Source organism: Delphinapterus leucas, chromosome 5 (assembly GCF_059928025.1).
Source record: "Delphinapterus leucas isolate spDelLeu-1000000601 "Yukka" chromosome 5, BTC_Dleu_Yukka2, whole genome shotgun sequence".
Taxonomy (NCBI): Eukaryota; Metazoa; Chordata; class Mammalia; order Artiodactyla; family Monodontidae; genus Delphinapterus; species Delphinapterus leucas.
The window spans coordinates 121,176,568-121,202,093 of record NC_143133.1 but is presented as its reverse complement, the minus strand read 5'-3'; the positions used below and the strand labels follow the sequence as shown (position 1 = coordinate 121,202,093).

Here is a 25,526-nt window from a genome sequence, read left to right as displayed (position 1 = left end):
TAATAGTATACAAAATAATGAATACTAAGGGCAAAATCAACTGGGCACTCTAGTTTACCTATATATCTAAAGACCATTTGCTAGAAAAAATATAATCCAATTATATTAGGAGGTAGATGAATATTACAAATAAAGGGTATATTGGTTCTTAACAATGTCTTTCTATGAAAAATTCATTGTAAAGTGTATTGTATTATCTAGGTAAATAAAATGACAACAATATTAGCAGGCGTGGTTTAAAAATAATGGCTTGTAGTTTATCTGAAGATGATATGCAGTATATTAAATAATATGATCAGTTAGAATTAGGTAATTTTTTCTTTGTTCCTATACTGTGCAGTATAGAGAAAGAAAAGAAAATGGAAAGAAAAAAAGGCTGCTATTTCACCCTGGCAAGCAAGGTAGGTCTAATCATTTCCATCTCCTGTTTCTGAAAAACACAACTTTAAAAATTCATGTATCAATTCTTGTAAAGAAATAGAAATAAAATTAAGTATATGCCATTAAAAAGTCTAAATCAAGAGATTATAATCACTCATTCATTAAATAATACCTAGTACGCGCCAGTCACTGTGCAAGATGCTGGAAACAGACTGATGAACAGGAAAGACACTGTCCCTGACTTCATCAAGTCAACCCCACAGGCAATGATGCTCTAGTGTGAGAAATGCCAAGACAGAGGAAGTACATGCGTATATGATAATATAGGAACATACAAAAGAGACATATAATCCAAATTTAGGATATCAGGTAAAGTTTTCTGGAATACCTGATTCCTAATATGGGGAACTAAAAAATATTCAAGTGAAAAGCAGCAGGGCCAGCTTGTTCAACAGAATCAATTACATGGTATATTCTTGCAAATGAAAGTTCAGTATATTCAAACTAAAAATGAGAATCGAAAAGAGGCTAGGGAGATAAACTAAGATTTGGTCATGCATGCCACGATATGGGTTTGAATTTATCCTGAAAGATATGAGAAACTCTTGAGTGATAGAAATATATAATTAAATTTTCACTTTAGAAAGTGATCTGTCTGCTCTGTGAAGCACAGACTGGGAGTGGAGGATAAGGAGAAAGACTGGGAGTTTATGCAGCTTCTATGGAATAGATGATTATGGGGAAGGTACTGATATCGAGAATGAGTAGAAGCAGACAAATGTGAGAAATATTTAATATGTAAAAACAGCAAGTTTCTAATGGACTAAATGGGGGGTCCACAGTGGGGAAAACCAACAAACAACTCCCAGGTTCAAGTCTGGTACTATTTGCTCAAATAGCAAAGCCAACGCAGAGGACAAATTTGGGGTAGGAGAAGGTACAGATATATATTAAGTTGGGGTCACCTACAAGTACTTCAAGTGGGATGTCAGTAGGCAGTTCAATACGTTGTATTAGGAGTCAAGGCACAGAGCTCCTTGAATATGAATATTCCGCTGTCTAATGAAGGGTGGCAGCATGTGCCATCTCAAAATGTACCACTTTGGTATAAGGATTATTTTGAGCTGAAGGTAACTGAGAAGAAGCAGATACAAAAAAAGCTACCTGTCTTTTCCCTATTTACCTAAAAGCAGGACATAAATTTCCAAAGGTGTCTCTCCTCCCCTCTGTACCAGGAAGGACAAAATCAATCACCAGAGACAACTTTAGATCCCACCAACCTGAAGATAGCACCAGAGGAATTTACATGACAAATTTACTAACTAGCCTTTATCTACTACAGTAGATATTCATTTCCTCCCATATATTTATTTTCCCACATCTTGTGGCCCTTGGAAGCTTAAAACTGCTTTCCTTTGTCCTGCCATTTCTCCACAAATTTATCATTATTTGTTGATGAAGCTATACTTCAGTTATTAAGCCACTGCTTTGAGTTACTCATTCTTCTCTGGTTATCTCCCATGTATACATGAGGTACACATGTTAATTAACTTCTATTTGTTTTTCTCTTGTTAACGGGTCTTCTGTTACAGAAATTCCTGAGACAACGAGAATAAGCATTTACTTATGATTAAAGAATAAACTCTTCATCATTGTTTAATGGTCTTTAACTCATTTGGAGTCCATAATTTATTTTACATTATTGATTTATGCCTTGAATCCTTACTATGATAGTAGTAAAAATTTTACAAAGAAAAATGTGTATACGTTTGTATAGAATTTGAAGACACTTTTTGTTTCTAAAGAGAAAAATAATCTTCAAAAATCTGATGATATTAAAAGAAAGATATGCTGGATATAATTTCATAAATGTTTAAAATTTATACTATTTAAGATTGTGTTGTACTTCAGTGTTGACAATTTTATTGAGAAATAATCATATATTAAAAATCCCCTACTATTCCAGAGTATAAAAAGTATTTCAATTTAAAACTTGTTTCTTTAATTTAGAGATTTTATTATAGTTGTACTGTAACCACCGCTGCAATGTTGAATGAGGTACAAGTATGATACCCCACTTCTCATCAGTTTCTGAGAAAACTCTGCTTTTATTAGAAGTAGCACACAAAAGAGAGTCAGTTTGATAAATAAGGATGTGAAACGGGCCTATGGGAAGAGGGAACATGATATGTTTAAAGAAACTGAAAGGGAGCTTGTGTGGATGGAGGGAAGGTAAGCTAGGAACCATTAGAAGACATTGAGTTGCTTTAAAGAGAATTGTTACTCTGGACAAATTGACTCTGAGAGCTAATGAGACATCTGACATATGACAGATGTCATATGTCAGACATCTGACATATGACATCTGACATATGAAGTGCAATAAATGAGTTCAGCTATGGTATTATGAATGATTTATGTAGTGAACAGATCAGGGTACCAATTTCATCACTCTGTTTACCAACTTGTGGCCTTGGCATATTAGTTGGCCTAGCTAAGTAATGTCTCTATCTATAAAGGTAGGATAAAGTACATATTGGGTTGGCCAAAAAGTTAGTTTGGGTTCTTCTGTTGTGAGAATTAAATAAAATACTATATTTATTATATAAATTCAGTTCACTAGCACATGCTTAGATGTAGTAAAAACTAAATGAGAATAAGAATGGCAATGTAAGTTTTTTCTGAGCGGCCCAAATATAATTTCACTATAATTAAAGTGAATGAAAGTCATTTTAAAATATCCTGATTTATCTTGCGATAAATAGATTTTGAAGCCTGGAAATAAAGACATAGCATTGGATCTGGAGTGTGAATACGTAGGTTCAAGTCCTAGCATGTTTCTTATTAATATATGTAGATGTCATTGGTTGAATTGTGCCCCTATCCCCAAAAATGTCATTATACATTTATCCAGACCTGTAGAACATATAACACCAAGAGCAAATTCTAATGTAAACTATAGACTTTGGGAGATAATGATGTATCAATGGAGGTTCATCCTTGGTATCAAATGTACCACCCTAGTGTGGGATGTTGGTAATTCGAAAGGCTGTGCATCTGTGGGAGCAGGAGAGCACGTGAGAAACCTGTATCTTCTGCTCAATATTGCTGTGAACCTGAAACTGCTTTAAAAAATAAAATGTATGAAAAACACAACAAAAAAGCTAATGAAATAATTACAAAAAAAATTAAAAGGGGGAAATGGTTATAGAGAAGAGAGGGGAGTGGCTTATACTATGGAGCAGCCTAGTTTAGAATTTAGGCTAGTTCTATATTTATTTACCACCATGTATGGAATGTTATAACGCTAATAGTTATAATTACCTATGTGGCTAATGCTATCCATTACAACAAATATATAGAAGAATAATGTATCCCTTATGATTTCTAAAAGGTAAGTCAGTTCACTTTAGATTAATAAAACTCCAAATGTTCTATGATTACAGAATCAAAGCAGTAAATGAAGCTATTTTTAAACAGAATCACTTGTGCTAAGTTCTATCTTTGTGTAATAGAGCTTTTAATTTGCTTAGAATGTCCACACAACTAAATACAACACTACCATTTCTGAGAGTTTTTCACTTATAATTTTGTCTTAGAATGTGACTTTAAATCACTTTTGATCAACATCTGCTGTTGATTTTTTCAGTTTGCATTAGAACAAAACAAATTTTAATCTCTACTGAACAACTCCACAGGAGACCTGAGTTCTAGTCTCTGCTCTCTCATTAATAGCTGTGTGACTATAGTTATTGTTATGTAAATTATCGTTTTAAAATGAGGAGCTCCTACTCGTGTTCCTGGACAAAATAACACTTATTATTACTACAAAATTTCTTTTTCGAGCTGTCTTTGACAGTTGCCAAGTATGCAGATAATAGATTCAGAGAAGTATTCAAGCTGGTACCTAGGCTTGGTAGGTTCCTTATATCATAGTTACTTGCTTATGGGCACTTTCACTACTAGTTAGAGACTGAGGTACCTCTTATTATGACTATTAAAGAGTAACTAAAATCTTAAAATCTAATCAATGCTGCATATTATCTAGATTCTTAATACCTAAGTAAACTAGAATACAAACAATGTGAAATTCAATGCAGATAACTAACTAAAAAGATGTATTTTTAAAGAATACAAATAGAACATAATAAATATCTAGATTAGTTTGTGTCAAAAAGATTTGGGGATTGTCTACGAGCCCTACTAGTGCCAAGAATGTAATGGGGCTGGCAAGAAAGGGAATCTAATCTTAGTCCACATAAATAGGAGAAATGTATTATATAGCCAGTATTCAAATCAAGACTGATATGTATTCCATTCTATTTGTATCACTCAGAACATATCAGGGTGAATTTGGGCAAGTACTTCACCTCATTTGTTCTTAGTTAAATATGTAAAATAGGTATAATAAAACCAGTTACCAATATAGTTGTTATGATAAGTAGACAAATATATGAGAGACATATAGAATAGTTCTTGTATAGAATAAGCACTAAAAAAGTATTTATAAGATAAAGAAATATAATAGCAATTAAAGTCATGATGGGTCTAGAAATTGATGGGATAGTGAGTAATTTTCCTAGCCAATCAGTGCTCACTTCTGTCTCTGCCTTGTTACATTTTGGACAGCTCTGATTCTGATTTCCAAGTAATCCTGCCTTTCTGTGACTGGATACTATATTAAAGGAAAGATCAGTTTTAAAGTTTCAAAATATGATTTTTCTGCTACTGAGTTTTTTTTTAGAAGGAATCCTATACAATGAACTTAAGATATAGACTAGAGGAAACAAAATATGTCTGTAATATTTGGAATATTTTTAGAATTTAGATTTTTTAAATCCATGAAAAGAATATAGAGAAACACCATACTTTTGGAGACAAACTCTAACGTAAAGAAGAAAAATGAAATATATTGAGTTTTCAGATACTAATACTAATATTGGAGCAAATATGAGAACATACTTTTTCAAGTTCTCAAAAGTATGCTAGCAGTTGCTTTTCATGATTTTCACTATGATTTTATTCACTGCTACTAATAGCTAGACCCTGAGTCTTGAGAAAGGTCAAGCTATCTATGAGTTATGTTTTAAAGCAAATCAAACCAGACTGATACTCTTAACTCTTAATCACTTCCATTAGAGTAATAACTTGCAATCATAAGGCTCTTTTCCATGGATCCTTTTTCTGAATAATCTACCTCCATTATAGAAGTAGATGGCAATGCTCCTTTTCACAGTTCTCAAGTACATCTCTAATTTTCTCCACTGTGGAAGCAGTTAATGGCTTATCTTCTCTTTCTTTATGACATGAATGTTAATAGCAAGGGTCTGCGAGATAAGTGACTAAATCCTAGATGAAAGGATTTGTTGGAAACATTTCAAATCATGGCAGAAAATAAAATTGTTTTTGTTTTTTTCTAATTTCTATCATATTGGTGTGTCATGGCCATTTCATTTTTGTTACAGAATAACATACTGCCGCACATGCTTAGGAAAACATCCACCGGACTAAGGCAGATGCAGTGAGGACAAGCCATCTCTTTTTCATCATTTTCAAATATTTCTAAATTTCTTCATGTGACATTGAGATATAGGCTATATGGTTTTATGAATATAGGCTCTAAACTATTCAAACTGTCAGTGTTCTAGGACCTCTTTTATTTAAGAATCATTACTAAGTTTCCTTTTCCATTAAAAATCCTCAGTATTTACTTACGTTGTTTGGAATAAAGGATTCTGAGTATATTTGAAAGAATGTTGGACTGGGTGTCAGATAATTGGTTTCAAATTTACTCTGCTACACAAGATCTATGATATGTCTGGAAAGTCCCTCCATCTCTCTTAAATCTCTCAATTCTATAGGACCATTTTGTCTCAGCCCCAAGCCTTCTTGCTCAGTAGCAGGCAGCTCTGATCAACTATGGGTATAGCCTCCTTCTCTTGGGTCTGGCCTATTTTATCTTTGGGGTAGTCAATTCAACAGCATTTGTAAACCATACTTCACGAGAATGACAATAATACGCCGTTTTGATCAGTGCTGGCTCAATCTCATTATCTCAACTTTAAGGCTTAGCTTATTGAAAACCTTGTAATAGAAGACAGTTCACACACACAAGTTCAGCCTCAACTCCCCACTTCCTAAAATTTCTAAGGTCTGTACTTAATTTCTTATCATTATTTTTTATCTCTCCTAAAATGTCATTACAAATAACTTCTATGTTTCCAACTGCTTTAGTTTCATTTTTCTACCCCTAAATGTAAACTTTTTCTCTGTCTTAATTTCTAATTATGTCTCAACAAAATGGAATGAGTACAGAAATTTTTGAGGTGAGGACAATATTCAGATGTCAACCTATGTGTCCTAGAATTTCAGGAATGGAAAACAGGAAGAGTTTTAGACTCCTGTGAAAATACTATCATAAGATATGCTTATATGATTATGCTAGATATGCTATCCCAACTTGAGCACTCAAAGAGCATCTATTTTTAAAGATGTATCAGTTTTCTTTAAATTGGCTTGGTTGCATACTGTTTTTCATCTCATTTTGTCTCAATAGAAGACATTGGCTAGGTAATATGATGCAATAGATAGAATCTCCCTGAACCTCAGTTTGCCTTACGGGGCTGAAATTCCTATAAGATTGATTACGCTGTTAGGTTTTCTTCCCTGTAAAAGTACTGTGGAAAGAATGATGGTGAAAGGGAAATAGATAACATAGTATCTGCCATTAATACATTAGTGCTATTTTTTTAAACCTAAAAAGTAACTCAGAACAATTATTTATGGTTATGCATGCTATCGTAAGAGTAAGGAGAAATGATAGCTCCAGAGATCAATTAATCTGTAAAATCAACATTTATTAATCTAATGTTCACTATATGCCAAGCACTCAATACATACCAGATTCTGAACAAGTAGAAGCCCCAAAGCAGGTGGTACAGGACAGATTGGGAGCAGCATGAAAAAACAGTCTGCTAGAAATAGGGGGTTACAATAAAAACCTAACATTAAAGATGGGAGACAACAAACTCCCGCTCTGGGTAAATCATTCTTACCTGCCTGTATCACTTCATCAGTTACATCTATTTATCATTCCACAAAGGTCATTATCATTCCGTATATATTTCTTAACATAACACACATCCTTTTCCTGAGCATTATAAGGCATGAGAGAGCCTTATGTTGCTTCAGATTCCAGCATGAATTTTTAAACCTCTAAAATGAAAAGTCATGATTAGGTGTCTCAAAAATAGCTACTTTGAGTGATAAAAATATCTTTATGGAAACTGGTAACATCTCCTACATGCATTTGCAGAAATAAAGAGATTTTATTGCAGAACTCTGGGACAAAGCACTCTTCATCTACTAAAGAAAGTGGTCATTAGAGTAAATGGTGAAGTTACTTAGGTTTATATCAGTAATGCATGGAATTAACCATATTTAATGTTATTAGAGAGGAATAAGCCATTTCCCTAATCATAATCATCTTGATCCAATTCCACCCTTCAGAAATTTTAATTTATCTAACTTATAAGAAAATATGTTAAACAAAGGCACTTCACAATATTAGTGCAATTTGCATCAAATGCACTAGAGAAAATTACCTAATACAATTTTCTAAGCCATTTAGTATCATGAAATTGGCACTAAAAGGAGAAAATTGCATTTCATGATTTGTAGGCTGTTAAAAACATCACACACCTGAATTCACACAATCTACATATTTTTATGCAGTTTCCTCAACAAAAAAACCAAATCTTTAATAAGCCAGAACACTAACCTGAAGATTTTACTGTATTAAATTAAAACAGAAAGATAAGACATCTAGCTCTATTTGAGAAACCAACAGTAACTATAAAAGCACTATAATCATTTCTCTCCCTCTTTTGGAATAAAATTACGAGTCTCTTCTTATCTCTATAGTTATTTTTTTGTAAGACAGAAGGAATAAAAAAATTAAAAGGGGTACTAAAAAATACGTGTATATGCTTTTTTAATGTTTATACTCTATTGAATAAAAGGTTACTGAAAGGACCAAACAGATAAGACATATATGTTAATAGAGTACATTAATTTCCCTTTAAAAAATATACTTTATTAGAAGCTTTGTGTCTGTATAAAATTAATTATATAAACTAGATTGAGTTATTCATTTAGAATAACTTGTAAGGAAGGCCTTCTGATTTGAAATTCCCTAGTCAGCTATCAGAGAGAGAGGGAGTCAAAATAAATGAAGCATTTTATATTTGGAATTATGATAAACAATACAAGTTTTTCAGAATTTGTTAAATGAGTTCAACAGAGTAGCTATCATTTCTATCTTATCATCATAGTCATGTGGCACATAAAACAGTGACAATAAAATGCTGTAAAGAGAATTATTCTTGAGATTCTTCTGTAGTCTTGGTGCTGCAAACATGGCAGGGTCACATTTCAACTTAGACACCCAAAAACTGACTCATCTTGCCAAAAGCAATAGAATATAAAACATCACCTTAACCTCATCATCAGAAAGAGAAATGAGATGGCAGAAAAGACACAAGGGCAGACACAGATTTCTCAGGCAAGAGAAGGAGCTACAGGGCCAAGCAAATAGACAAAGTCATTCCTGAGGTTAACAACTAATACAGGCGGCAAGCATTTTGCAGGACATGTTCAAGCAAAGGAAGCAAAGACTCTGTAGAAATCAATTTATAAAGACTGTACTTAAAGTGACCTTTGAGCAATTGCATTAGCAGGAACTGAGAATTTCTTGCAAACAGAATAAGGATCCTAAAATAAGAGATATCAACACCGGGGAAGAAAGGCACAGAAACAAGAGCAAAGTGACATACACAAAAGAGGAATCTAGATTAAAGGGGAATAGAGACTACTTCCTAAGCTAAACTAAGCCTCTCTTACATTTTCTTAGCAATAAGTAATTGTCACTGTACATTAGAACCCTATAGCCTACTTTTGGAGTGGCTGCATATGTCTGTGCCAGAGGTAGCTATATGATAAAATCCATACAGTGTCATATACACTGTCATTCCCTGGTATGGGTTCTATTATATACACATATTTTATATATATATATGGTTTATTAATGAAGTTGAGAACTAACATGCCAGTCTGGAAAATGTAACTTACAGATTTGTGGGTCATGTAAATTCTACCTAATAATTAGTCAAAATCCCAGAATGTGGTGACAGAACAGTAGGTGGCCTTCTAAAATGGCCCTAATGATCCCCACTTACCTGTATTCACAATCTTTTGTGGTTCCCTTCACCTGAGTGTTGGCTGGATGTGGAAAAGGAATATCAATAGTAAAGATACGTTACAAGATTCTGTGACTTCCATCTTGCTCATACTGTATTTCTGGCTCTTCATGCTCACTTCCCTTGAGGGAAGCCAGCTGCCTTTGTGTGCACTGCTCTATAGAGAGACCCACTTGGCAAGGAACTGAGGCCAGCCTCCAGCCAACAGCCAAGGAGAAACTGAGGCCTCAGTCCAACAGCCTCTGAGAAAGTGAATTGTACCAGCAGGATCTTTTCCCAGTCAAGATACCTGGATGAAGCCTTGCCAAAGACCCTGAGCCAGGGGACCCAGTCAAGCCTCACTCAGATGCCTGAACCAAAGAAACTGAGAGATGATAAATATTGCTCTAAGCCATTAAATGTTGGAGTAATCTGTTAAGAAACAATAGATAACAAATACAATATCACTCTTTAAAGAAATTTTCCTTAACAAGATTTATATCTTTGTGGTTTTGTCACATAGTTACTAAAGTTTACACAAATGCCTGAACAAATAAAAAAATATCTTTATTACATCTAAATTTGAAATAACTGACCTCCATTAAAGGCTATCTTTTTGTTTTGCTATAAACTTGTGTCACATTATCTGTAGTCATTTTACCAAATCTTTATTTTTTTCTCTCAAGATATCTACTTAATAAGAATGAGAAAAGAGAAAAAATTATCTACTTTAAAGAAAAAGTAATCTAGAAAGGGAAATTAATACCTGACTATTATTTAACTATTACCAAAGAATAACAATTCTTATAAAAGTTAGGAGTTAAATTTATAAAATGAAATAATATGTTTAAAACAATAAAGCCTGTTTCTTCAAAATTTAATTAAATGTTTGAGAATATAATAAATAATCAAAAATATATTTTACATCTAAATCCAGTACTTTAATTTTTACTTCAAGAGGAGTCTTGTACACTTATTTACTTGCAATAACTTATTGCATAGGCCCACACATGTACCAGAAAGCATAAAATGCATGGAGCTCAGGCATTCCTACCCTAGTAAAATAAGGTTTATTTGGTGTTTCTATTCAGTGATGAAACTGTTTCAAGACCCCCTGCCCTTCTATCCTTGTTCTTTATTTGGCCTCTGAAATCTGCAAGAGCTATTCAGCTTCAAGGGACTTCTCTACTGGCTTTAGAGTTTGCCTACTCTCAAATGTGACCTCAATGACCTCTGTCCTAACCTTTGACTTCCAGAACTTTAGTCTTCCTGTGCTGATTACTGTAGAGTATTTAACCTGCAATGCTCTATTTCTAGTCCGGAGTTTTGACGGATTCGGTTTCAGCTCCAGTCTGAGTTACCTTACTTGTTCGTATCCTATGCCACCTGCAGTACCTATTGCTCTTTTGATAAAAAGAGCAAATATTTTAATTAGCATTTCATTCATTGCTCAACAACAAACATTTAGTAAGTATATAGTAAGGGCCTCCCTTATGCAAAGGATTTTCAATTCCTATTCTAATGTCCTTGCCTCTTCCTTCTGCAATAAACTTTGATTGATCCAAGTGATCTGGATTTCTCAGTCCTTCCTACTCACCAGACAAATCTGAATGATAGGACGATAATTTTTTTTTTTTAAATCAGAAATTGGAAAAAACTTTTATTTTTATACCTCCAAGAGTTGAATCAACATACTAGTTGCATAATGCCCTTCTCGCCTTGGTTTGTAGAAGTCAACACATCCTTCCTTATCTCAGAACCCTGTGGTACAGACCCCCCTCACAGTAAAAGTTGACATGGGAGTATGTTTCTTTTTGCACTTCATGGTCCCAAGTGGTGGTACAGTTTTTAGCTGAACAATTTCTGATTGAGTTTAGGAATAATTTTCTAGCTCTATTCTACCTGACTTATTTTTTTATTTTTTAATTTTTTAACATCTTTATTGGGGTATAATTGCTTTAAAATGGTGTGCTAGTTTCTGCTTTATAACAAAGTGGACGATAATATTTAAACAGTGTCAGCTTCCATTGACTAGGCCTTAACATCTGACATCCTCCCAGACTATAGAGTCCAGTGCTGACCCTCAGGTAACATATTCTGCAAAGCAGTATAATACAGTGGAAATTGTTTGGTCTTAGAGGCAAATGAGCTCAAGTTAAAATTCTAACTCCAACACTTGGAAATGTAAGATCTTGGGAAAGTTACTCAGCTTCCTAAATTATGACAGAAAACCTCTCTCTGCTGAGATATTACTAAGAAAAATGGGTCTAAATACAAAGTCTAATGTGCTGACTTATCAACCACACTGTAAAACTTTGTGTATAGTCAGAAAGACATCTCTCCTTTCCTTCTTGGAGTACAAAAGTGTTTAGACAAGAAAAGTAAATCTTTTGTGACAAAGGATATTATTTGTTGAGGAGTGAGACTCCATGCCCTTTGAGAGAGAGGGAAAGAATTAAGTACACTTTAGAGATGTAAGGGAATATTTAAGAGACGAAGGTCTCAAAGACACTAGAGTCATGGAAAGTATGTCCCCCTTTAATGTAGCACTGGATGAGTGTATATTGCTGGAGCCATAGCTCTAAATTCCCCTTTTGTCCATCTATAAGAGAAAAGGTCAACTGCCATAGGCCAAAAACAAAGCAAAACTAAACAAAATGAGAAATCATGAATGCAAAGAAATAACATCTGGTAGCCTGGAACACCCGTTTTAAACCAGCCCCCATCAGATAGGAAAGAAGATCGGAGACGCTTATCCAAGACTGGGACTCATAGAAGATGACAATCTGAGTGAGTAAAATCAATGAAATTATTTGCCTACAAAGGGTGGATGCTGCTAAATGGTGTGAAAAAGATTAGAGAGCAGTGATAATTCTCTGGATATATATTGTTGCATAGTTTTGACTTTTAGAAGCATATTAATGTTCTACATATCAAAAAATATTGTTTGCAAACAGAAACAAATGAACCTAACTCTAAAATGAATAACATAGCCACACTAAAAGAGGAAAACATAGCTAACCCACAGTGTTTAAACCCAGTACAAAGAAAACTTAGTACAAAGAAGAAGAAAACTACAAACAAATCTTGAACATTTTTTTAGTCAGTTTGTTTAGTAGGTGTGAGTATAGCAATTCTGAAACTCTTTATATGCATGGTACAATTGAGCAAATGAGTAAACGTGCAGATCTTGCCTCTCAGAATGGAAGAAGTAAGTGATGAATGTGGAATGAAGAAAAGCAAGGAAAAATTCTGTGGCAGATGACTGAAATTAGAGGCAAGTATGAACTTATACAACTAATTACCTCTCTGTCTCCATGTCTCTCTCTCTCCCTCTCTCTCTCTCTGTCTGTCTCTCTCCTGAAAGAGCAGGAAACAACCACACCCTAGTAGCAATGAGAACACCTAGTACCCAGATCTTGTTTTCTAAATACTATTCATTACCTAGTAAAGGAAACTGGCTCGCTGGAAAAATGGTTGAGTCAAGGACTTGATCTGGGAAGGTACTAGATGGTTCTGTAATATTTTCTTATTCCTGAAATGAAGTGCCCCCAAAGTGCTAAAATAAATGATGGGGAGAGGCACGTCAAAATGTCCTAGGAAGAGTTTGAAGGGGCTAGCATTGGCCAAATCTGTATAAGCATCAGAAATATTTTTTGCAGTAATGTGTTAGAATCAACTGAATATAATAGAGATCTATTAGTAATAGTGATCATAAATATATAGGTAGATATATTAACAAATAAAGGTGAATGGGGGGTTCTTCTTTACAATAAATAGCTAACTGATAAATCTGGACTGAGAGGCAGAGTTAGAAAAATCCCTGTATGGTCACCATTATATTTAGTAAAAATTGGTTTGGGCAAGAATCATCAAATAATGCTAAAGAGAGGTAGAGGAAGGATGATGAGAAACAGTATTTACATAATCTCAAAGTATCTCCCTATAAATTACCTATTACTTACAAAAAAGAAATATAATATTTATACGGTAGGTAAAATAGACAAAATCTTAACCAAATGACCTTACTAATAAAGGACAAATAGTCACTCTGTGCCTCTAAATGTGATACCCTGAAAAATACACATATGACATATGTAGCATTTCAGCCATAAATACATATTCTGATCCTAATCATGAGGAAACACCAGAAAAGCCAAAATTGAGGAAAATTCCTCAAGTTCTTAAAAAAATCACCATCCTGAAAGACAAAGCCTATGCCAGTTTAAAGAAAACTAAAGACACATGACAGCTAAATGCCAAACATGATCCTGGATTGGATTCTGTATCTCCCAAAAATGATATAAAGGACATTAGTGAGATAACTGACAAATATAAGATATGCATTATTAAAGTTATTATATCAATGTTAAATTTTCTAAACTTGATAGCTGTACTGGGTTCTATAAATAATATCCTTATTCTTTGGAAACAAACATTAAAATTTTAAGGCCTAAATGGTGGCACAATGTATGCACCTATTCTCAAATGGTTCAGAAAACTTTGTACTATTGTTGCAATTTTAGTCTAAGAATAAACATATTTCAAAACAAGAGGTTAAAAAAATTCAATAAAACATTGAAGTTGAACTTAAAGCTGAGGCCAGAATCACATATAAACAACATAAAATGAAGTTCTGGGATGACAGAATATGTTTGAAATGTAATTAAAATACTTTAATTTCTATAATTTTGTTACCAAAAATATTAGTATAATATATTGAAAATTTGACATAATAGTGCAGGGGCCATAATTTCTTACTAATACTAGCTGTGAGTTAGTTTTGTTTCTGTACATATGTGAAATTTAATAAATGGTAGCTCTGAACTGAAGCTGGTGGAAGAGAAAGTATATTTTGGCTCCTTCTGAAAGTGTATGTATGATGTTGTCCCCAAGTTACTACTTGATTTTAACTGACCAATGTATACACCTATGTTCTTTTCCACTCCTGGACTTGACCATTTGCTCCACAATAGTGAGACAAATTAAGAGAAATAATGCCTCAAACTGAAGTCTGTGCATTGCTTGAATAAAATGCTTCCTAAACAATTTCAAGGCTATCATCAGACTGTTGCCCTTAATTATATATTTTATTTCTAATCCTTTTTCATGTGCTTGATTTTTTACACAATCACTTGTCATCATTTTACTTTCCATTGAATACACATTTTCAGTATGGCCCCGGAGTCTAATGGCAGGAGGGTTTCTAGAGGGTTTATCATGTAACAAATACCTGCATTTCCAGGGCACAGCCATTTTGTTACTTCTTCCGTGGTTTCCATCAAACTATTTTCTCTGCTAGTAACCATTGCTTGTTAGTCATTACTGTTATCCTGGATTTTATAAGATTTTTTTTTTTCAAGCAATAGCTTGAAAATGTTATTTTTTTTCTTACATGAAATAGCTGTTCCTATATCTTGGTTGAACACCTCATATAAAAACTGTTTCCAAATCTTTAAAGTCATAACAGAATTTCAAAATATGAAGCATATTATAAATTAAATTTTATTTGTTACCTCTATTTCGAAATGAATCTTTGTATATTAACACAAAGGCAAATGTCATGCCTCGTTTGTGCTAGTAATAGTATGCCTTATAAAACTGCATGATCCTATGACTACTAGTCACTGGTAAGTTCAAGGATGTCAGAAATGATTTTGAAGTGAGCATTTATTAGCCCATTCTGTCTTCCAAAGTTTGAGACCTGAAGTTAAAGCCGAATTGCATATTTTGGCTAAATGATAAAACAGAATCCAAGCTTCCATTCATTTCTAGTTTATATGAATGTTTATATGAAAGCTTTGAGAAACACACTTTGAATAAATGTGGGAAATGAGAATACATGGTTAGTGTTAAAGATAGTAATTGTTTATAAATTTTAACTACTATTAATCAAATTCATATGTAAATAAATTTTAAATAAATTCAATGGGATTTTAACAAGTTTTATCCTTATTAGAGTTAGGTATTTGATCTTTAACATTATAAAAATCCTCAGGGTAATTTGTAGCTGTTAAGACAGAAGTCTAGTTTGTTATTTCCCCTCTACAGTGATTTAATAAAAATGCCTCAGACACTTGCTAAGCCTAAATACAATGTGAAATCTCAGTCATGAATGTGGATAATTTAAAAAATTTTCTCCTTTACTTTGTGTTTCTGAATTCTTTATATTTCTATAATTCTTCCTAATTTCTATAGCAAATTGCTTTTATAATTGGAACAAATCTACACATATTATATAAAAATATTTTGATGAAATAGAAAGTATTCTAAATATTTTGAAATAAAAACAGTAGCTAATATAATTTTTTAAAGACGCTCTAGAACTCAATAGCATATTCACTTACCCAAATTCACCCAAGTAATCATCAGACCAATATTGGTAATTGCATCAGATACCTGAAGTCAAATAAAACATGAGGTAGCTTTAAATAAGGATATGGGGAATCTGAAGAGGAAAGGAGGAAAAGGTCAGAGTGCTGGTTGTGAAAACTACATGGCAGAAACCAGGCTTTACCATGTATTTATTAATACAATCATAAATATTTTTATATTATAATTTAAAGAAAAAGATTTAAAGATAAAACTAAAAGTTCTGAACTTTCAATTGATTGAAAATTTTCTATATTCTAATACGAGGAGAAAAAGGCAATTGAAAACATTAATTCTCAAAATTTAGATAAATATATAAATAATTTCTTAAAAAGTGTCCTAAATATCTCCTGTGTCCATTCGTATTCATTGTTTTCTTCATCTACCAGAAGCACGGCTTAAGTAGAAATTGTATGGCATTATAAGCCAAGTCAATTGTTTTAGTTTTAACACTAACAAGTGAAGGGTTCCAGAATATGCCACCCCGAAATATGCCACTTTGGCATAAGGATTAGTTTGGGCAAAAGTGACTTGGAAAACAACAGATGCAAGAAGGACACCCTGATCGCCTCTATTCTTCCTAAAAGCATAGATAAAACTCCCATGGTAAAGATGCCCTCCCTAAACCAGGAGGAAAAGAACATTCTTATCACCTTAGATGGGGAGTTAAGACCAAGAGAAAGATGTACAAACAAGTTTTGTTAAAATAACCCTTCTTTAGTCCTCCCTATATATTACAGTTACTTTTCCACAATTACTACTCTTTGTGCAACATAGTATATAAGCACTTAGGCCTAACTGTTTTGGAGTCTTCATTTTCCTGTGAGGATTACCATGTACATGTAAAAATATTAAGTAAAATTTGTATGCTTGCCACCTGTTAATCTGTCATATGTCAACTTAATCCTTAGGCCTAGCCAGAGAAGTTAAGAGGATAAAGGAAAAGTTTTGCCTCCCTTACAAAAGTAAATTTTTTGAGCTTGTCAAACATCTTTAACATCACTAGGCCTCATTTTTCTTATCAATAAAAGAAGTTAGAATTAAACCAGCATTTCCCAAATTACTACAAATTTAGAGGCTGACAACACAATTTATCTCACAGTTCTATAGGTCCAAAGTCCAACATAGATCTCACTGGGCAAAATTCAAGGTGTCAGCAGACACATGTCAGTATTCCTTGTGTCTTCCAGCTTCTGGAAGCTGCCTGTAACCCTTGGCTTATGGCCCCCTTCCTTCACCTTCAAAGCCATCAGTGGGAAAGGTTTTCTGCTTTTTTCAGTCATATGATTATTCTGGATCCACCCAGATAATACAGAATAATCACCCCACCTCAAGGCCTTTAACCTTAATTATGTTGCCATATAAGATAAAATACTTACAATTTCTGGGGGTTAGGAAATGGGCATTTATGAGGGGGCAACTGTTCGGCCCACCACATAGTATTTCATGTGACTGCAGTTTAGGACCATGATTATTGATCTCTGAGAGCAAAAAATTATGTGGCCAAATAAGACTGTGAAATCCTCTAATAGTTGTTACTTTTGGAGAGTCAAAGTATATATTACTACTTTATGGACTCTAAAAGTCTACAAAGTATTTAAAAATTTTTGTTTAATAATTATTTTATATATTTTCACACCTATTACCTGGGAAGATTTTCTCTAAACACTAATTGTAAAGTACATAAATAAAATATCTTGTTTATTTCAGCAAAAATAGTCTATATATATTAACTTAGTAATAACCATGAATATTCAAAATCACGATCTGAAGGATGTTAAAAGTCCTCAAAAACGAAATAAAGGGCATAACGTGTACAATGACAGGTATGTGTCCATTACACAAGAATTCACTAGAATTACAGACTGGCAAGAAAGACCATGGATTAACTAGATTAACCCCTCAAGTAGTTTGTCAAAAAAAGGGAATTTAAAGCAAGCAATGTAATCTGACTATATAGGGGAAGTAGATCCCATGTACCTTGGTAAAGCATTTCCTTAGTTTCTATTCTCTCAATAAGCTCAAAGTTGCTTAGTACGTTTGTCTACCAAGATAGGAACCTGAAAGGCAAGAGACTAGCCTAAATCCCACTCCCTCAAAAACCTTTTCTACAAGCAAAACCTCAAACTCGTCTGGGATGTGAATCAAACGCATCATCAGAAAAGCCATATCCTCCTCATCTGTGCACCCATATCTCAATCTTCAGTTTTCCTATAATCAAAGAAAGCCAATTTCTCTGCAATTTTCAACAAAGGTTAAAGCAAAAAAGAGTTTCTGGTAAATATTTACTTAATCAGAAACTCTAATAATGAAAATAGCCCCTCTTCCTATAGCAATACAAAATTGAACATATCTATATTAAGCAGTAACTACTTAGGTGCTTCTGTTCCTAACTATGGCATAGCCATAGCCTTCACTGGCTAGAAACTAAAAACTAAACACCTGGGGAGACAGAAGTTGTTAAGATTTAGAATTTAGAAGTTTTCCTATTCATTTATCATCAAATATACAGTATCTGTGTAATCAAGGAAATAAAACACCCATCTGTTTTAGCCAAGAGCTCAGGACTAAGTGAGAAAGAGAATATTTACAATAAATAATCACTATGTAATCATTAAACCACATCTGTCTTCTAGGCAAAGAAAAATAATTATCTACTTCTGCAAAGAACTTTCATGCATTTTTAATTAATTGATAGTAAAGATCATTACTTATGGCTATTAAATGATATTTGAACGTGCCCAACATTGATTTCTTATTAATAGAGAAGTACATATCATATATACTCAAGAGTTTCATATTAGCATAAACACACACACATACATACACACTCGGAAAATACAAAACATTGCCTATGGGAGTTAAAATGTTAATTATTTTTGCTAACTATCCTAATCAGGAAAACAGAATTTTAAAAATCAGCTAATACATTTTTCCTTTTAGGTACTAATATATGGCTCTTGAAATTTCAAAGTAAAATGTTATAATTGGGGTAAAAAAAAAGTTTAAGTCCTCACCCCTTAGAAATGATTTTTTTCATTTTTAACATCTTTATTGGTATAATTGCTTTACAATGGTTTCTGAGTTTCTGCTGTGAAACTAAATTAAAAAGGGAATCAGCTATATGTATACATATATCTGCATATCCCCTCCCTCTTGCGTCTCCCTCCCACCCTCCTTATCCAAACCCTCTAGGTGGTCACAAAGCACCGAACTGATCTCCCTGTGCAATGCAGTTGCTTCTTACTAGCTATCTATTTTACATTTGGTAGTGTATATATGTCAGTGCTATGCTCTCACTTTGCCCAAGCTTATCCTTCCCCCTCCCAGTATCCTCAAGGCCATTCTCTATGTCTGCATCTTTATTCCTGTCCTGCCGCAAAGTTGGTCAGAATCATTTTTCTTTTTTTTTTAAGATTCCATATATATATGTGTTAGCATACGGTATTTGTTGTTCTCTTTCTGACTTACTTCACTCTGTATGACTGACTCTAGGTCTGTCACCTCACTACAAATAACACAATTTTGTTTCTTTTTATGGCTGAGTAATATTCCATTGTATATATGTGCCACATCTTCTTTACCCATTCATCTGTTGATGGACATTTAGGTTGCTTCCATGTCCTGGCTATGGTAAATAGTGCTGCAGTGAACATTGTGGTACATGACTCCTTTTGAATTATGGTTTTCTCAGGGTATATGCCCAGTAGTGGGATTGCTGGGTCATATGGTAGTTCTATTTTTAGTTTTATAAGGAACTTCCATACTGTTCTCCATAGTGGCTGTATCAATTTACATTCCCACCAAAGTGCAAGAGGGTTCCCTTTTCTCCACACCCTCTCCACCATTTATTGTTTGTAGATTTTTTGATGATGGCCATTCTGACTGGTGTGAGGTGATACCTCATTGTAGTTTTAACTGGCATTTCTCTAATGATAAGTAATGTTGAGCATCCTTTCATGTGTTTGTTGGCAATCTGTATATCTTCTTTGGAGAAATGTCTATTTAGGTCTTCTACCCATTTTTGGATTGGGTTTTTTGTTTTTTTGATATTGAGCTGCATGAGCTGCTTGTATATTTTGGAGATTAATCCTTTGTCAGTTGCTTCATTTGCAATCAGGCACTTTTTATATACAGTCCATATATTATCAAGATCATAGTCATTAGAGATCATCTGAAGCATTATATCATCATCCAAGGATTGGTGACAGACTGCCAACAGGACAGGTCCAGATATCTTGGGAAATCTGTCTCATTAGATGTCATCTGCTTCAGTTCTGGGAAATCTTTACTTTCACATCACCAGATGATGGCCAGTTCCAGTCAGAGTTTGGTGCTTTCTATAGGTGGGTCATATAAATCCAAGAGTCTATGTCTTGAAGTTTGGCAGCCAAAGGGATGGTTAGTGGTACCTGATAAGGACCTTTCCAATGAAGTTGAAAACAGTTCTGGAGGTGTCTTTTCCAATAGACAAAAATCTCCAGATTGTAATGTGTGATGCTTTGTCTCCCAAGGGTGCACTATGAAAAGATTGCTTTACCAAAGCATGGTTATTTTTAATAGAAGTCATTAGGCCTTTGCAATATTGGAATATCTCTCCTTTTTTTTCAGTTGTAGGTCAGAAGCAGCAGAAGCTAAGTACATTGAACGTCCTGTGACTATTTCAAAGAGTGAGAGTTTATGGGTTCCAAAAAGGATTGGTCTGAGATTTCCTTTTCTGAGGTCAACTGTTGGGCTTCTCTAGTCAGCTTTTCTAAATTATCATTTGGGAGAAATATCCTTTAGTATCATGACAGAGGTTTGGCTGCTGTTGGTCCCTTTACAGCATTCTTTATTGAAATATCAGCAAGATGATTTCCCCTAGCTTCCAGAGAGTCAAATTTAGAATGCCCCAGAATCTTAATAACAGCAAAAGATCAGGCAAAAAGTACTGCATCCAATAATTCTTGCACATAGGGGTCATTTAAAATTTTTATTTCCACTGGATGTGAGGAAGCCATGTTGCTCCCACAACATCCCAAAATCATGAACCACTCTGAAATCATATCTACTGTCAGTATAAATAATGGTAGTTTCGTCCTTGGCTAAAGTACAGATCCATGTTAGAGAGTAAAATTCAGCCTGTTGGGCCGAAGTAGCCATAAGTAAAGATGCTGCCTCAGTGACATCAAAAGGAGTTATAATAGCATACCCAGCACAGTATTTGCCATTGTCACCTTTTAAATAAGAGCCATCAATGAACTATGAAAAGTTAATGTTAACCAGTAGAATTTCCTGTAGATCATCATGGGGAGTCAGGAGGTGGTCTGTCAGTGTTAAGCAGCAGTGAGGGACTTCATTGATGATGGATGGGAGAAGAGTAGCTATTATAATGTAAGAGTTATGTGAGGAGCAGTTAACAAAAGGACTTATAAGAGGTAAGGCAGCTGTCTGAGAAATGTTGATGTGATGAGAATTCAGGAGAGCTTCTACTCTATGAGGTACAAAAATTGTTAAAGGGCATCCCACAATGATTTTTTTTGGTGGCTTTAACTATAAGGGCAGTGGCCGTAATGGCTCTAAGGAAAGAGGTGTAGCCACCAACTGGACCCATGCCACAGTGTCCAGTTGCTGGTTACAATAGTCTATGGGTGGATGGTGGTCTCTTGTTTTTGAGTTAGTAGCCCAAGGGCATTCCTTTCCTTTTCATATACAAAAAAGGAAAAGGGAATCTGATAATTGGGATGCCCAAGGGCAGGTGGGTTCATCAAACATTCCTTTAAGGCTTCAAAGGCTATGTTGTCTGGTTTTTCCCATAAAATTAGGTTGGAGTTCTTATTTTTCAGTAAAACATATAGAGGTATGGTATAAGAAATATGGAATCCAATTTTGGCAATAATCAACTAGCCTGAGAAAACCTTGCAAGTTGGTACTTAGCTTTGGGAAACTTGGGACACCATGAAGTCTATCTGAATCTAGGTGTAGCCTTTGCTCTGATATCAGATGCCCTAAATATCAAACCCGGGTTTGGGAAAACTGCAATTTTTCTTTGGCAACCTTATTCCCTTTGAAGCTAAAATCTTTAGCAAGTGGATGCTATCTTCCTGTGAGACTTGAGAAGGAAAGTAAAGAAGCAACTCATCTGCATATTGCAACAAAGTAGGACCTCTAGGGAACTTTATATCATCCAGATCAGCCTTCAGGATTTGTGAGAAATTAGAAAAACTCTCAGTAAAACCCTGAGGCATTATTGTCCAGGCGAATTGTTTTTCTTCCCAAGTGAAGGCAAAAAGGTATTGGCTGGTTTCATCAATTAGAATAACTAATTCACTGCATAAATCAATTATAGTAAAGAATTTACTTCCAGTGGTGAAACCAAGCAGGACCCTGTGGACCTTCTGGGCACAAAAGCCTTTCTGTCTCCTGTTTCTTGACTCCATGACCTTCCCTGAGTTCCAAAGGGCAGATTCTAAGGGAATCTTAGAAGGGATGCAAAGACAAGGGAGAGGCAGCCAGGAAACAATAGTGTAGCCTTGGGGCAGGGTCCTGGTTCCACCTGAAGGGACACCTTTAAGCTCTTTAAGATACAGGCATTCTTCATACCAGAGAAAGACCACCTGAGGCTACATTAAAGGAGCCAGAGAAGCTCATCAAGACATTACCGGAGACCAGATTAGAGGAATGAAGGCCCTGCATACACCTTAATCTTATCAGCAACCCCACCCTTCAACCATTGCTATAAAACTCCTCATCAAATCCTTCTGGGTTGGGACACATAGTTTTCAAGGGTAGGATTCCTCTGTGTCCCCCTTTGCCTGGCAAAGCAATGAAGCTATTCTTTCCTACTTCACCCAAAACCCTGTCTCTGGCACCGGTGTACAGAGGCTCAGCTTTCGGCATCTGTGGGAGTGGATGTTAGTAACGTATGAGGGTTAGGAACAACACGGTGTTGAGGGATAACAATGTGGTTTATTGCTCAGAGGTCCTGCACAAACCTCTATCCTTGGCCCTTGGGTTTTATCGCTGACAAAATAGGACTGTTACAGAGGCTAGTACAAGGGATGATGAGAGCTTGAGCCTTGTAATCTTCTATGATGGGCCTTATGCCTTGAAATACTTCATTACTTACAGAGTGTTGATTAACTGGGGGAGGAGGTTTTGAGGGATCTATTTGAATGCTGATGGGTGGTGTGCGGTGAGTTTTGCTAACATCATTTGGAGATTTTGCCCATAAGGAAATGGTAGCTGATTCAATAGGAACAAATGATCAGTGTTTCCAGAATCTGCTCTAGTACCATCAGAGACCGAACAAATAAAGGGTCATTTAATTCACCTAGTGTGTTACTTTGATGACTACTGTCAAATTCTAGAATTATTTCCCCCTTTTGGGAGAAAGAAATTCTAGCATACTTGTCTAAGAAGTCTCAGCATAATAAATGGGTAGGGGTGGATGAACTAAAGAGAACAGAGTAAGTATCTCCCAAAGGGCCTAAACAAAAGGGAACAGGTTCAGAGACAGGAACCTCTTGCGGTTCATTAGAGATCCCCCTCCTATTCTAGCTGTTTTAGGACTAACAGGCAGTGGCTGTTTTATAGTAGTAAGGTTGAGCACTGAAAGTTTGGCTCAAGTGTCAACTAGAACTGGAAGAGATTCATCCCTAATCCGGAGAAAAGATTTACCAAGCTGATTAAGAGGGAGGATTGGGAAGAGTGCCTGTAGTTCCTCACAGCCCCATCATTGAGAATTGGGAGGAAGGTGGAAAGGCTGGTTAGAGGTCCAAAGGCACCCAAAGTGCTTAAATTTGTAACAATCTCTTTTCCAATATCCTACCTCTTTTCAATAATAGCAGAAACTAGAAAGGTTTTGTTTTCGTGTTGGAACCTTCATTCATTGGAGGTGAAGATTAAGAATTTTGGTGCTCTTGCTTTTACAGTGCAAGAGAGGTGGTGTGCCAGATTAGCAAAATCTGGAGTGGACATAGTTTCCCATTCCACCCTGGTTCTTTTCACTAGAAGGGAAAGGTCCTGATTCAGCCCATTAATAAACATAGGCTTAAAAGCTACCTGAGTGAAACGAATATCTGAAGGAAGACTAAAATTTGCTTTAAAAATAATCTGAGTTGATTATAATAATCAGGAACAGGTTCATCAGATTTTTGTGTGCAAGCCCAAATTTTGTTCTAATCAACAGCTTTGAAAAGCCTTAGGAATTGCTCAATGAAGTTTGCCTAATGATTGATCTAGCCTGATCATATAAGTTAGTGGGCTAGTCTCCTGGTTGTAATTCTAGAGACCTTTCAGGATTTTCCCAATTAGCAGTTTTCATCCACTGCTTGGCCTGGTCTTTGCCGAAAGACATATGAATTAGCTGATATAAGTCTGAGAGATGAGGTTGATAAGTTTAAATGACTATACTAAATTCCTTAGTAAATATGTGAGGATCTTTAATTACTTTGGGAAAATCTTTGACTATGCCTTGCAATTCAGCTTTAGTTCAGAGAGTATGAGAAATTAAGGGTTTAGCTCCTGGATCCTCAGAAAGCTTAATTTTAAATGGATGGGTTCTGACTGACAAGTTGAGAGGAAAAGGAAGTGGGGAGAGTTTCAGAGAAAAGGGAAAGATTGGTGAGGGATTATTGTGGGGAAATTGAGGATATAGAGGAGGCATAAAGTGGTTTAGAAGAAAAGGAGGAAGATGGTGCTAGAGGTGGAGTCTGACCAAGGAAGAGAAGAAGCAGCCTGAGGCCTCTGGATCCATCTTATCTTTCTTTAATCCTTTGTTTGTCTCAGTTAATCTTAAAATCTTATTTTGCAGAGAGTCAATTTTAGACTCCTGATAACATTGGGAAACCTCAAAATACCTATCAAAATAAGCACTCCACTCAGTTCTGAAATTTTTGAGCTATTGTAGTCCAATTCTGTTTTAAGGAAATTAAGTTTGGGGAATTCAAAAGTTCCCCATAATGGCCACTGATGTTCTAAATTGCCTTTGGTCAGGTTAGTCCATTTAGTTAGAAATGCACATGAGGAAGAACCATGTTTTTTAGACATAAAATCAGCTGAAATACCTGTAAGGGGGAGGGGGGTAGCTTCAAAATACTTCAAAAACCAGGATCTCATTTGTCAGAGGTTTTTCCTCTAATGTAAACAATTTACAAATAGCTCAAACATTTTACAGCACAAAAGGCTCAATTCAAACAACGTGCAAACTAACCCCAAAGGTACTAAGGAGACAGCTTGGTCCCAGAGGAGCCAGGCTGAAGGCTTTTTTAGCCAGTCTCCAGATGGGCCCTTCCAAAACAACAGGCCAAAATTAAATTGACCTCTAACAAAATTTAAATTTCTTATGATTTCTCAGAAAATAATGTTTTTGATATATTACAAGGAAAAAAAGCCCAAATCAAAACATAGTATTTGTAACTGAGTAAAAGATACAGTCTAGAATGATAAATTGATTGGTGGTACAATAATTCCTTTAACTGTTGTATTTACTGGATGTATACAAATGCCTTTAACTGTTGTATTTACTGAATGCATACAAATTCCAGTAATAATCCT

The 25,526-nt window shown here is 35.0% G+C and overlaps 1 protein-coding gene across 1 annotated transcript in view; it reads right to left on the bottom strand.

Moving 5' to 3' along the window:
- The window catches only part of STPG2 (sperm tail PG-rich repeat containing 2), a 529,587-nt gene that overhangs the window by 111,647 nt on the left and 392,414 nt on the right, over positions 1-25,526 (bottom strand). The window contains 1 exon segment of the mRNA XM_089911325.1: positions 15,965-16,016. Coding sequence (XP_089767451.1) covers positions 15,965-16,016 — 52 coding nt within the window.